We start from the raw sequence: 14,125 nt of genomic DNA, 5'->3' as shown, positions 1-14,125 counted from the left end.
AAGACCCCGTTAGGAGGTCTTCTATCTTAAGAAGACCCTTTTAGAAGGTCATCCTTCTATAGAAGACCCCTTTAGGATGTATTCTATCTGTAGAAGACCCGTTTAGGAGGTCTTCTTTCTACAGAAGACCCCTATAGGAGGTCTTCTTTCTATAGAAGACCCCTATAGGAGGTCTTCTATCTATAGCAGACCCCGTTAGGGGGTTTATAGAATACCCCTTTAGGAGGTCTTCTATCTATGGAAGACCCCTTTAGGAGGTCTTCTATCTACAGAAGACCCCTTTAGGAGGTCTTCTATCTGTAGAAGACCCCTTTAGGAGGCCTTCTATCAAAAGAAGGCCCCTTTTGGAGGTCTTCTATCTAAAGCAGGCCCCTTTAGGAAGTCTTCTTCCTATAGAAGACCCCTTTAGGAGGTCTTCTATCTATAGAAGACTTTGGGAGGTCTTCTATCTGCAGAAGACCCCTTTAGGAGGTCTTCTATCTATAGAAGACTTTGGAAGGTCTTCTTTCTATAGAATACCCCTTTAGGAGGTCTTCTTTCTATAGAATACCCCTTTAGGAGGTCTTCTATCTATAGAAGACCCCTTTAGGAGGATTCTATCTATAAAATACCACTTTGTGAGGTCTATCTAAAGAAGACCCCTTTAGGAGGTCTTCTTTCTATAGAGGTCCCCTTTAGGAGGCCTTCTATTTATAGAAGACCCCTTTAGGAGGTCTTCTTTCTATAGAATACCCCTCTAGGAGGTCTTCTATCAATATAAGACACCTTTAGGAGGTCTTCTTTCTATAGAAGTCACCTTTAGGAGGTCTTATATCTATAGAAGACACCTTTAGGATGTCTTCTATGTATAGAAGACCCCTTTAGGAGGTCTTCTTTGTATAGAAGACCCCTTTAGGAGGTCTTCTATTTATAGAAGACCCCTTTAGGAGGTCTTCTATTTATAGAAGACCCTTTTAGCAGGTCTTCTATTTATAGAAGACCCCTTTAGGAGGAATTCTATTTATAGAAGACCCCCTTTAGGAGGTCTTTTATCTGTAGAAGATCCCTTTAGGAGGACTTCAATCTATAGAAGTCACCTTTAGGAGGTCTTCTATCTATTGAAGACCCCTTTAGAATGTCTTCTATCTATGGAGGACCCCCTTTAGGATGTCTTCTATATATAGAAGACCCATTTAAGAGGTCTTCTAGGTTCATTGGGTCTGTCTGTGGAATAATCATGCTAAAAATTTATGTTGGGAATTTCCAAAACATCTTTTGTCACCTGCGAAAATTCTTTCTTTCTTTTGCAATAAAAATACTACACCCCGATTCGGTTTGTTAGAAACGCTTTTAGCGCCTAAGATTTTATTTTTTCTTTTTTATTATTTTTATATATATGGTATTTTTTAAATGTGTTGTTACATTTATTTTAATTTTTGCATTAATTTCATACACTGGTAATTAGGTTTTTGTTTTTAATGTTTATTAATTATTATTATTAATAATATTAATATAAACTTATACTTAATATTCGATACAGCAAAAATAAAAATTCTTAGAAAAAAATAAAAATAATAAAACTTCGTTTCATACATAAATCATTTGTTTTTGTTGCATTTTAGTTTTGTTTATAAAAATCTATACTCGTTTAACCACACTTATGTGTATATAAAAATATTATTATTTTTTTGAAACGTTATTAAAAAATCAGTTTTTAATGTTAGTCGCAATTTTTTTTTTTGTAGCAAATGGTTTTTCATTCTTTCTTTCATTTGAGCAAGACATTATTGATATATAATATTATTTTTAATATAGTATTTTTATAGTTTACGCTTATACAACAACAAATAATTGAAGGGTTAATAAAGACTAAAAACATAGGCGGAGTTATTACAATTGGCGTAGTGGCTGTGGTTGAACGGCAGGTTTGCTGTTATTGATACTTGTTTTTGGTAGCTACTTTTTAGACTTCCAAAATTTTCCCCTACTAAAAATATAAATATATTTTTAATATGTCTATCACCAGCTGCCGAAATACCGTAGATCCCTAGCCACCACGCCAAAAGTAATAAAACCCCGTTTTATTGAATATTATTCATATAGGGGGGAAGCTTTTAGCATAAAAATGAGCAAGACATAACAATTATTATTATTTACAAAAAAATAAAATCACTGGGCTTTTATAAAAAAATAATAAATAAGACAAGTTTTTGAGGCAACAAAAATTGTCTTATCTGAACAGAAAAATTAATAAAAAACACTTGTATTTCAAAACGAAGAAAAAAAGTCCAACTGTTTCGTTGAGAGCACATTCTCCTCCGTGAAAGACACATCCGGACACACGCACACAAACACAGTATTACATTATTGAGCAAGGCATAGCACAGCAGAGGGGCAAGCAAACGGGTACCATGGCACCACCAGATTTTGTTGTGGTCTTCGATCTAGAACCAGATTCATATTCATACATTCCGGAACCTTTGGCCCAACGACCCTGAAAAACAAAAATTTTAAAATGTTTACATTACAAACAATTTGAATTTTATCCCAGCAAAAATACTCATTACAAAACCCACTACTAAACCATTATTTTAACAAGTGCATCTCGCGCGAATTAAGTAGTTATTATTTTTTTGACCACTTAAATAAGTAGTTAAATAACTAGTTACTAAAAGCCTTGACTGCTCAGTTCACTACTTATTTAAGTGGCCAAAAAGTAACTACTTATTTCGTGCGACATGCCCTTGTTAAAATAATGGGTTAGTAGGGGGTTTTAAATGCGTATTTTGCTGGGTTTGTTTAACTTACGCCAGCTTGTGATCCTGAAGCATGCATTTCCGAACGTTTGGTCAGCATCATTTCATGTCCTGGTGGATAGTAAATCTCACGGCCAGCTCTATTCACCGATGGTATTTGTTGTTGATTTGGTGTGGCAACGGCAGTTTCAATTTCACGTTTACGTGGTGTATTCAAATCGGGTCTATCAACAGCATCAGTCTGAAAAAACAAGTGAACAAATTAATATTATCGGGATGTAAAAAGTTTATACACCTCTAGGAGGTCTTCTGTGTATACAAAATACCCATTTAGAAGGTATTATATGTATAGATGCTCCTAAAGAAGATATTTTATCTGATGAAGACATCTCTAAGAAGTTTTTTACCTACAGAAGACACCTTAAGGAAGTCTTCTTTCTACAGAAGACACCTGTGGGAGGTTTTATGACTATAGAAGACCCTTTTAGGGGTCTTCTGTATAAAGAAAACACATTTAGCAGGTCTTCTATCTACAGAAGACCCCCCTTTGGAGGTTTTTTGTTTTTATACAAAATACCCCTTTAAAAGGTCTTGCATCTATAGACTAGAGTTGGGTAATCTAGTTCCTAGTTCTAGTACAAGGAACTAGGAACTAGATTACCCAACTCTAGTCTATACATGCAAGACCTTTTAAAAAACGTATGAGTAACATTATGAAATATAACGTGTGATGTTAAGTATACGCAGTTTGCTCAAAGAAAAAATGTGGGCCATTGGAACTGCGAAGTGAACTATATCGTTCCATATAGTTCCGTTGGCACAACTCTAGTATAGGCGCCCTTTAAGGAGGTCTTATATCTGAAGAAGACATCTCTAAGACGTTTCCTATCTATAGAAGAGCCCTTTAGGAGGTCTTCTATCTACAAAATACCCCTTACGGAGGTCTTCTATCTATAGAAAACAGGATGTCTTGTATCTATGGAAGACTCATTTAGAAGGTCCATTATTTATAAAAGACACCATCAGGAGGTCTTCTATCTACAGAAGACCCCTTTAGAAGGTCTTTAGGAGGTCTTCTATCTAAAATAAAACGCTTTTGGGAAGTTTTCCATGCATAGGAGACCCATTTAGAAGGTCTTCTATCTACAGAAGTCCCCATTTGGAGGTCTTCTCTCTATAGAAGACCTCCTTAGTAGGTTTTCTGTCTAAAGAATACTCTTTAGGAGGTCTTCTATCTAAAAACTACCTCTTATAAGGTTCTCTATCTGCAGAAGATCCATTTTAGAGGTAATCTATCTACAGAAGACCACTTCAGGAGGTCTTATTTTTTACAGAAGACCCCTTCAGGATATCTATCTATCGAACACCCTTCTTGGAGGTCTTCTGTCAATAGAAGACCCCTTTAGAAGGTCGTCTATTTAAAGAAGGCCCCTTTAGAAGGTCTTCTATAAAAAGAAGACCCCTTCAGGAAGTATTCTATCTATAGAAGACCCCGTTAGGAGGTCTTCTATCTATAGAAGATCCCTTTAGGAGGTCTTCTATCTACGTAAGACCCCTTTAAGAGGTCTCCTATGTACCACAGAGTCCTTGTGAGAAGACCCCTTTAGAGAGTCTACTTTCTACGGAAGACCCCTTCATAAGGCCTTCTATCTACAGAAGACCACTTTAGGAGGTCAGAAGTCCCCGTTTGGAGGTCTTCTCTCTATAGAAGACCTCCTTAGTAGGTTTTCTGTCTAAAGAATACTCTTTAGGAGGTCTTCTATCTAAAAACTACCTCTTATAAGGTTCTCTATCTGCAGAAGATCCATTTTAGAGGTAATCTATCTACAGAAGACCACTTCAGGAGGTCTTATTTTTTACAGAAGACCCCTTCGGGATATCTATCTATCGAACACCCTTCTTGGAGGTCTTCTGTCAATAGAAGACCCCTTTAGAAGGTCGTCTATTTAAAGAAGGCCCCTTTAGAAGGTCTTCTATAAAAAGAAGACCCCTTCAGGAAGTATTCTATCTATAGAAGACCCCGTTAGGAGGTCTTCTATCTATAGAAGATCCCCTTAGGAGGTCTTCTATCTACGTAAGACCCCTTTAAGAGGTCTCCTATGTACCACAGATTCCTTGTGAGAAGACCCCTTTAGAGAGTCTACTTTCTACGGAAGACCCCTTTATAAGGCCTTCTATCTACAGAAGACCACTTTAGGAGGTCTTCTTCCTTCTCTTTAGGAGGTCTTCTTCCGTAGAAAGAAGACTCTTTGAAGGGGTCTTCTATGGAAGACTCATTTAGAAGGTCCATTATTTATAAAAGACACCATCAGGAGGTCTTCTACCCATAGAAGACCCCTTAAGGAGGTCTTCCAGCTATAGAAGACCTCCTTAGAAGGTCTTCCATCTACAAAATACCCTTTTTAGAGGTAATCTATCTACAGAAGACCCCTTTAGAAGGTCTTCTTGTTTTAGAGAAGACCCCTTTAGAAGGTCTTCTTGTTTTAGAGAAGACCACTTTAGAAGGTCTTCTTGTTTTAGAGAAGACCACTTTAGGAGGTCTTCTATCTAAAATAAAACCTATTTGGGAAGTCTTCCATGCATAGGAGACCCATTTAGAAGGTCTTCTATCTACAGAAGTCCTCGTTTGGAGGTCTTCTCTCTATAGAAGACCTCCTTAGTAGGTTTTCTGTCTAAAGAATACTCTTTAGGAGGTCTTCTATCTAAAAACTACCTCTTATAAGGTTCTCTATCTGCAGAAGATCCATTTTAGAGGTAATCTATCTACAGAAGACCACTTCAGGAGGTCTTATTTTTTACAGAAGACCCCTTCGGGATATCTATCTATCGAACACCCTTCTTGGAGGTCTTCTGTCAATAGAAGACCCCTTTAGAAGGTCTTCTATTTAAAGAAGGCCCCTTTAGGAGGTCTTCTATAAAAAGAAGACCCCTTCAGGAAGTATTCTATCTATAGAAGACCCCGTTAGGAGGTCTTCTATCTATAGAAGATCCCTTTAGGAGGTCTTCTATCTACGTAAGACCCCTTTAGGAGGTCTTCTATCTACGTAAGACCCCTTTAAGGGGTCTCCTATGTACCACAGAGTCCTTGTGAGGTCTTCTATCTACAGAAGACTCGGTTACTAGGTTTTCTATCTACAGAAGACCACTTTACGAGGTCTTCTATCTACAGAATACCACTTCAGGAGGTCTCCTTATTATAGAAGACCCCTTTAGAGAGTCTTATTTCTACGGAAGACCCCTTTATAAGGCCTTCTATCTACAGAAGACCACTTTAGGAGGTCTTCTATCTACGTAAGACTACTTTAAGGGGTCTCCTATGTATCAAAGAACCCTTGTGAGGTCTTCTATCTAGAGAAGACCCAGTTACTAGGTTTTAAATCTACAAAAGAGGAGGTCTTCTATCAACAGAATACCACTTTAGGAGGTCTCTTTTCTATAGAAGATTCCTTTGGGAGGTCCCTTATCAACAGAAGACCACTGTAGAGAGTATTCTTTCTACAGAAGACCACTTTGGAGAGTCTTCTTTCTTCAGAAGACAACTTTAGAGAATCTTCTTTCTACAGAAGCCCACTTTAGAGGGTCTTCTTTGTACAGAAGACAACTTTAGAGAGTCTTGTTTCACCAGAAGACCCCTTTAGGAGGTTTTCTTCTACAGAAGACCCATTTGGGAGGTCTCTTAACTACAGAAGACGTCTTTAGGGGGTCTTCTATTCACAGAAGACTCCTATAGGGGTCTTATCTACAGAAGATCGCTTTAGGAGGTCTTCTATCTATCTCTAGAGAATACCCCTTTAGGAGGCTTTTATCTACAGAAGGTCCTTTGGGAGTTCTTTTATTTACAGGAGACAACTTTAGGTGTTCTTCTATCTACAAAAGTTTACTTTAGGAGATCTTTAGTCTATAGAAGACCACTTTATGAGGCCTTCTATCTACAAAAGACCCATTTGGGAGGTCTCTTATCTATAGAAGACCCCTTTGGGAGGTCTCTTCTCTACAGAAGACCTTTTAGGATGTCTTCTGTGTACAGAAGACCCTGTTAGAAGGGTTTCTATCTACAGAAGACCCAGTTAAGAGGTCCTATGTCTTGAGAAGACCTCTTTAGAAGGTATCCTATCTACAGATGGGTATTTTAGGAGGTCTTCTATCTACAATAGTTTACTTTAGGAGGTCTTTAATCTACAGAAGACAACTTAAGAGCTCTTCTATCCCCTGAAGACCCCGTTAGAAGGGCTTTTATCTAAAGAATACCCCTTTAGAAGGTCGTCTATCCACAGGAGACCCTTTTAGGAGGCTACTTTCTACAGAAGGCCCCTTTAGAAGGACTTATATCTACATAAGACCCCTTTAGAAGGCCTTGTATCTACAGAAGACCCCTTTTAGAGATCCACTTTAGAAGGTCTTCTATCTATAGAAGAACCCTGTTGCTATAAGATTCCCCTATTAGGAAGTCTTCTATCTAAAAATAGCCCTTGGAAGACCTTCTTTTATTTATTAAAGGTCCTTGTTGGAAAAGATCGCTTAAGGGAATCTTCTATCTATGAAATATACCTTTAGAGGGATACACAAGACTCCTTTATATATAGAAGACTGCTTTAGAAGATCTCCAGAGGCCTTCTATCTATAAAATACCTCGTGAGGAAGTCTTTTGTCTGTAAAACACCCCTTTAGGAAGTCGTTTGTTTATAGAAGAATCCGTTAAGAGGTCTTGCACTCATAGGAGATCCTTTAGGAGGTCTTCTGTATATAGGGGACCCCTTTTGGAAGGTCTTCTATGTAAAGAAGAACCCTTTATGAAGTCATCTATCTATAGAAGACTTCTTAGGAAGTTTTCTGTTTGTAGAAGACCCCTTTAAAATTGCATCTATCTATAGAAGAGCCCTTCGGGAAGTCATCTATCTATAGAGAGGCTTTCTATCTATAGAAGAACCCTTGGGGAGGTGTTCTTATATCATTTTTTTTTATTTATTTTTCTTATTTCTCAAACCTAATCTGAGATTTCTAAGCTATGGCCAAGGCTAACTTTCCTTTCCTTTTTCTTCTTCTTTATCAATTATTACTTACATTTCCCAGAGATTGCATTAGCTCCTCAACACGTTGTGGTGGATTACCATTAGTCAAAGGATATTCAACACCTTCCACAGGGAAGGGTGCTGGTGGCAACGTTGTCGATGGTGAACCATAATTGGGACCACCTCGTGTATTAGTTGTGTTGGTAGTTGATGAATAATTATAAGTTATGTTCGAGCTTGGTGGATGACCATTGGCAGGTGGATAACCAGGACCACCATTAGTTGGTGGATAACCAGCATTACCATTGGGTGGATAACCACCAACGGGTCTATTAGGGCTGTGATGTGGATGGTGGGGTTGATCATGTGGTGGACCACCTTGGATGGTGTTGATGGTATTGGTAGATTCCTTGTAAATATAGTGATGTGTTGTGGGTCCATGAGGTGGTACGCCTGGTCCATGATGGGGACCTACGGGTCCATGGGCGGGACTGTGAGGTCCCTGATTGTTGGGACTATGTGGTGGATATGGTCCTCCGGGTCTTTCGGTGTTCGTTGTGGTTGTTGTATTGTGGATGTTATAAACAACGGTGCTGCTACCAACGGGTCCTGGTTCACCACCACTTGGTGGGGGTATTGACGGTGATACCGGTTGATGATTTCTTGGCTGCAGCGGCAATGTGTTGTTTCTCAATGTATTCGTTTCATAATGTTCCCGCACCTCATAATTGACATTGGTGGCAATCGGCTTCTTATCCTTGTTCAATGTTGAATAACTTTCCGTATTGTAGACCACAGTCTGGGGTATGGTGTGGACAGGATGTGGTTGGACCAAATTATTAGTTTCATTCGTTTGCACGGTATTGTATTGAATTTTACGACTCAGCGTATTCGAGGTAGCTGGTATTGGAGCATTAGCTGGTATCTCATAGGTATAAGTGCGTACGGTGGTTGTGACCTTAGTACCGGGTACGGGTAGGATATCTTCACTAACGGTGAGATTTTTCAAATCCTCTTGAAGAAGGGTGACATTGGTGTTGGTATTGGAGACGGCCGTGGAATTGGCAACTGGCACAAATTCGGGTTTATTCAATGAACGGTTGCTTTCGTAGATTTTGGTTTGATGTTTGGTTTCATAGAATCCGCCACCGGGTGAGAGATTGCCTAAAGAGAGAGAGAGAGACAGAGAGGAATGGGAGATAAGTAAGATGTGAAGAGGGGTTTTTTTGTGATAATTCTACTTACTTGTGGGTACATAGGGCTTTTCCAGTGTCTGATAATCATTGCGCACCAATGTACCATTCGATCTCAGGGTACTGTAATCTGATGTGGGATACAATTCGCTATCATCCAAACCACCACCGCCCACATTTTTCACAGTTTTTATGACTTTTGTGGTCTTGGTAACAGTACCGGTTAAGGGATCCTCATTGGTAGACCGCTCACTAATGGAAAATGAAAGGAAAATATGTTTAGATTCCAATAAGATGTTGAAAGGGACCAATTATAAACTTACATGGTTCTATAGTTCATAGAATGATCTGAAAAGAAAAGAGAAAAGAAAAACGAAAGAATAAATATTGGATAATAAAAAATCGGAAAGGGAAGATTATGTAGCCATGGGTAGAATACGTTTGCCGAAAAGTGACAATGGAGAACCTCCTAAAGGGTTCTACTGTTGATAGAAGACTTCCTAAAGGGGGTTTTGTTGATAGAAGAGGGAGCGGAAATGTATCTCGGAATGCCTGCTCCGAGCTCTTTTAGTCCATTTCGGGTTAGAGAAGAACCCTGTGTCGTTTATCAGATCCTCATCCATCACATGTCAACATCGGTGAGATGTAATGGATGTAGCAAATGGCTAATTTAGTCTTAGACGCCTCCAGAACTACTGCGATAGGAGTTATGTTTCTGCTTTTTGCTCCAGAACATTTACCAACGTGTCTCCAAATTCGTCGTCGGAATACGAGACACTCCAGCGGTCTCCCCAACAACAAACGCAGCATGTTACACCACATCCTGTTGTCCTGCCCATCACACGCAGGAGGGTTTTTCGACACAGGATTGAACCGGAGCAACACAACTCCCGTGTTCCGGTCAACGGCTCCCACCTCAGTGCATATATGTTTGTAGTTGTATCGTTTTTCTATGTTTGGAACAGCATATTCCGGAATGCCTGCTCCGGATTCTTCCGGTCCGTACCTGGACTTAGGAAACCCTAGGACCAATTTATTTGTGTTCAGTTTGTCACATTCGTATCCACCACACTCAAACATCTGTGAGATACAATAGAAGTCGGGAGTGGGTACATCTCAGGGGCTGTTCTGGGCTTGTACATACGAGGGACTACGATGGGGACTATGTGAACCCAATTCCCCAGTCCTTCGTCGTTCTCGTCAGCAGAATACGCTACTCCCCCGCAGTTCCCCAAGAGCAAAAGAAAATGAAAAATCGTAAGGGCCATTTTACCCCATTTTTCCTATAGTTTCAGACGTATATAGTCCGGATCATATGTAATTTTGGCTGTCGGACGGTGTTATAGGCCCATCATTAACCCGCTTTTGGAAGGTCATAACCGTCTGGTCTTGGGAAACTTTAATGCTCATCACGTGTTGAGGCATTCGGGCCTCGGAAACGACCAGAGGGGTATATCGCTGGCTGAGCTGAAAGATAGCTTTAGGTTTTGTACTGTCAAGGAGCTGACACTGGAAGTTAACAGGTTGGTCGCCGAGCATTAGCGGAACCGTAAAGTCACTTTCGAAACCTGGAAATAAGGAAGATAGGACCTCAGTCACGTTCGGCGATGTTAAACTGACTGATCCGACGAGGTGCACAAGTTATTTCAATCGACAGTTTGTCATGCACCACGCGAGTGCCATGGCGAAGAGAAGAGTAGTACGTCGTATTATATATCTTCCTGTCGTGGATAAACCACCACAATTTACAATGGATGATGTTACGAATGTCATCAGGAACGCTAAATTATCCAAAGCGATGGAATCTCCATGGTAAAGCTGAAAAAGATGAATGTGCCAGAAGGCGTGTATCTCACTAAAGTTCTCAACCTGTCGCTAGCCAACCACATCGTTACCGAAGTCTGGAAAATGGACAGAGTGGTCTCGCTACTGAAGTCAGATAAGGATGTCAAGAAAAGTGGACAGACCGATTTCGCTTTTTTTCGTCCGTAGCAAAGACCCCTGAGGGGTTAGTCCTCCCCAGCGTCAGAAATAGGTATCCAGTTGTCGATCACAAGCATGGGTTTCGTAAGTAGCACAGCACGACAACAGCGTTGCCCGCCATATTAGTCGGGAACTCAACCAGAACAAGCCGTGTAATAGAACAGTGATGGTGGCGCTCGACTTATTAAATGCCTCTGATAATGTCAAGAACTTCACGCTGTTTGAGCACATAGAGCAGACTACCTTCCGGCTACGTTTGCATCGTTGGATAATAAATTATATGTGTAGACGCTAGTCGTACGTGGAATTCAGGAACAATAAGTCTAAGCCCCATGGAGGGAAACAGGAACTTTTTAGCCTCTATCTCTCCTGTATTGTGTCCCCTCCAGATGACATTGAGATCGTAATGTATGCGGGTGATTGCCCAATCTTGGCGTCAGGTACCTTCCCTGATGTCATTTGCGAAAGGCTGAACTCCTATTTGACTGATCGTACCACCTTTTTCCACGCGAGGAATTTGCAAATATCCGCCATTAAATCTAAAGCCACTCTGTTCACCACATGGACGGCAGAGATGAGCACTGATTTGAACGTCATGGTCGATGGCAGCAGAATTTCGACCACAAATAACCCCAAAATACTAGGGGCACCTTCACAGCTATCTGCGACTAGCTGAGATGTATGAACAATGTCCGGTCCTGTCAGGAGGGATCTTAATGATCTAGAAAGAGAGGTCCAAGGTTTCAAGTGAAAACCCCTTTCTTTCAGAAGTCTATAGAAGCATCCCTTGTTTCAGAAAGGGTCTATAGAAGCACCCCTTGTTTCAGAAAGGGTCTATAGAAGCAGCCCTTGTTTCAGAAAGGGTCTATAGAAGCAGCCCTTGTTTCAGAAAGGGTCTATAGAAGCAGCCCTTGTTTCAGAAAGGGTCTATAGAAGCAGCCCTTGTTTCAGAAAGGGTCTATAGAAGCAGCCCTTGTTTCAGAAAGGGTCTATAGAAGCAGCCCTTGTTTCAGAAAGGGTCTATAGAAGCAGCCCTTGTTTCAGAAAGGGTCTATAGAAGCAGCCCTTGTTTCAGAAAGGGTCTATAGAAGCACCCCTTGTTTCAGAAAGGGTCTAAAGAAGTACCCCTTGTTTCAGAAAGAGTCTATAGAAGCACCCCTTGTTTCAAAAAGGGTGTAAAGAAGCACCCCTTGTTTCAGAAAGGGTATATAGAATAACCCCTTGTTTCAGAAAGGGTCTATAGAAGCACCCCTTGTTTCAGAAAGGGTATATAGAAGCACCTTTTCTTTCAGAAAGGGTGTATAGAAGCACCCCTTGTTTCAAAAAGGCTCTATAGAAGCACCCCTTGTTTCAGAAAGGGTCTATAGAAGCACCCCTTGTTTCAGAAAGGGTCTATAGAAGTACCCCTTGTTTCAGAAAGGGTCTATAGAAGCACCCCTTGTTTCAGAAAGGTTCTATAGAAGCACCCCTTGCTTCAGAAAGGGTCTATAGAAGCACCCCTTGTTTCAGAAAGGGTCTATAGAAGCACCCCTTGTTTCAGAAAGGGTCTATAGAAGCACCCCTTGTTTCAGAAATGGTATATAGAAGCACCCCTCGTTTCAGAAAGGGTCTATAGAAGCACCCCTTGTTTCAGAAAGGGTCTATAGAATCACCCCTTGTTTCAGAAAGGGTCTATAGAAGCACCCCTTGTTTCAGAAAGGGTCTATAGAAGCACCCCTTGTTTCAGAAAGGGTCTATAGAAGCACCCCTTGTTTCAGAAAGGGTCTATAGAAGCACCCCTTGTTTCAGAAAGGGTCTATAGAAGCACCCCTTGTTTCAGAAAGGGTCTATAGAAGCACCCCTTGTTTCAGAAAGGGTCTATAGAAGCACCCCTTGTTTCAGAAAGGGTCTATAGAAGCACCCCTTGTTTCAGAAAGGGTCTATAGAAGCACCCCTTGTTTCAGAAAGGGTCTATAGAAGCACCCCTTGTTTCAGAAAGGGTCTATAGAAGCATCCCTTGTTTCAGAAAGGGTCTATAGAAGCATCCCTTGTTTCAGAAAGGGCCTATAGAAGCACCCCTTGCTTCAGAAAGGGTCCATAGAAGCACCCCTTGCTTCAGAAAGGGTCCATAGAAGCACCCCTTGTTTCAGAAAGGGTCTATAGAAGCACCTCTTGTTTCAGAAGCGCCAGTCTGGTTTGCAAATATAAGTACAAATCGACGGAAAAATATTCAAACCAGTCAGAATGCCGGCCTTAGATCTACAATAGGGTGCCTTCTCATGTCTTTAGTGAACCAGTACAGCGAAACATTGCATGCTTTCGTTGCAGTACTTGATCGGGTTGATGGGGAAAGAGAGGATAACGCGCAGATCAGCAAGCCAATTAAGCAGGTTTAAATAGCATTCTCACAGATGCAGTCACAGATGCCATAAGCAACTATCGTGTGAATGCGGTCCACGGAGAACATCCCTCATCTATCGCAGCTGAGGAGCGCCAACTGCCTCGACAAACAAGATTAGTTTTTGCTCAACTACGCTCGGGATGGTGCAGCCGTCTGAGTTCCTATAGGGCAAAGATCGATGACAACGTGCAAAACATCTGCTCAGCATGCAACACAGGCCCGCACGACACCCTGAACATTTTCAACCGCCCCGTCAAACCTACTCAACTATCTCCAGTAGCTCTGTGGCTACAACCCATCGAAGGAGCCATATTCCTAGAGAAAAAGACCCAGAGCCAAGTATTGTATTGCTTTTTTGTATGTTCATAGACTGAGGGTATTTTGCTCTCGATAAGGCCATCTGCGTCTTCTGTACTATATTTACTTATTTTCCCACAAACATCCCCGAAGAGACAAGGGATCATTCCCATTTATCATTTCTAAACGGTATTTCCTACATACTAATTGAGACAATACTCTCACCTGGGTATCGAACCCAGAAGATCTTGGCCAAATTTGTTTTCATTTGAACCGGAAATCTTTCCACCATGTACCGGGTATTTGTTCATTATTAATCAAAAAATTTAAACATTTTCTCTTACCTCTATCTCTGGTTATTTCTCTTTCATTTTTCAAATCTTCCAACAGAGCATCTAATTGATCGATATTTTTATCGACTGGCTTATCCTGATAAGAGCCACTGGCAGAGCCACCAGTGGAATACTGATATGCTGCAGAGGTTTTATAAGAATAACCTGTCTTATGATCCTGAAAAATAATTAAAAA

General features: G+C 40.7%; 1 protein-coding gene across 4 annotated transcripts in view; it reads right to left on the bottom strand.

Annotated features, from left to right (window-relative positions):
* Window positions 1–1,662: 1,662 nt before the first annotated feature.
* Window positions 1,663–14,125, bottom strand: part of LOC141386428 (uncharacterized) — a 60,746-nt gene continuing 48,283 nt past the window's right edge. For all 4 annotated transcript variants that reach the window (XM_073954891.1, XM_073954888.1, XM_073954890.1 and 1 more), the window contains 6 exons: window positions 13,942–14,107; window positions 9,261–9,285; window positions 8,990–9,189; window positions 7,797–8,908; window positions 2,788–2,976; window positions 1,663–2,473 (listed from right to left, as the gene is read on the bottom strand). In XM_073954891.1, the coding sequence (XP_073810992.1) occupies window positions 2,339–2,473; window positions 2,788–2,976; window positions 7,797–8,908; window positions 8,990–9,189; window positions 9,261–9,285; window positions 13,942–14,107 (1,827 nt within the window). In that variant the 3' untranslated portion in view covers window positions 1,663–2,338. The remainder of the gene's footprint in view (window positions 2,474–2,787; window positions 2,977–7,796; window positions 8,909–8,989; window positions 9,190–9,260; window positions 9,286–13,941; window positions 14,108–14,125) is intronic.

The sequence above is a fragment of the Musca autumnalis genome, unplaced genomic scaffold (assembly GCF_047663935.1).
Source record: "Musca autumnalis isolate F117 unplaced genomic scaffold, ASM4766393v1 scaffold_5, whole genome shotgun sequence".
Classification (NCBI taxonomy): Eukaryota; Metazoa; Arthropoda; class Insecta; order Diptera; family Muscidae; genus Musca; species Musca autumnalis.
Note: the sequence above shows the minus strand (reverse complement) of the source record. Positions and strands in the feature narration are given on the sequence as shown.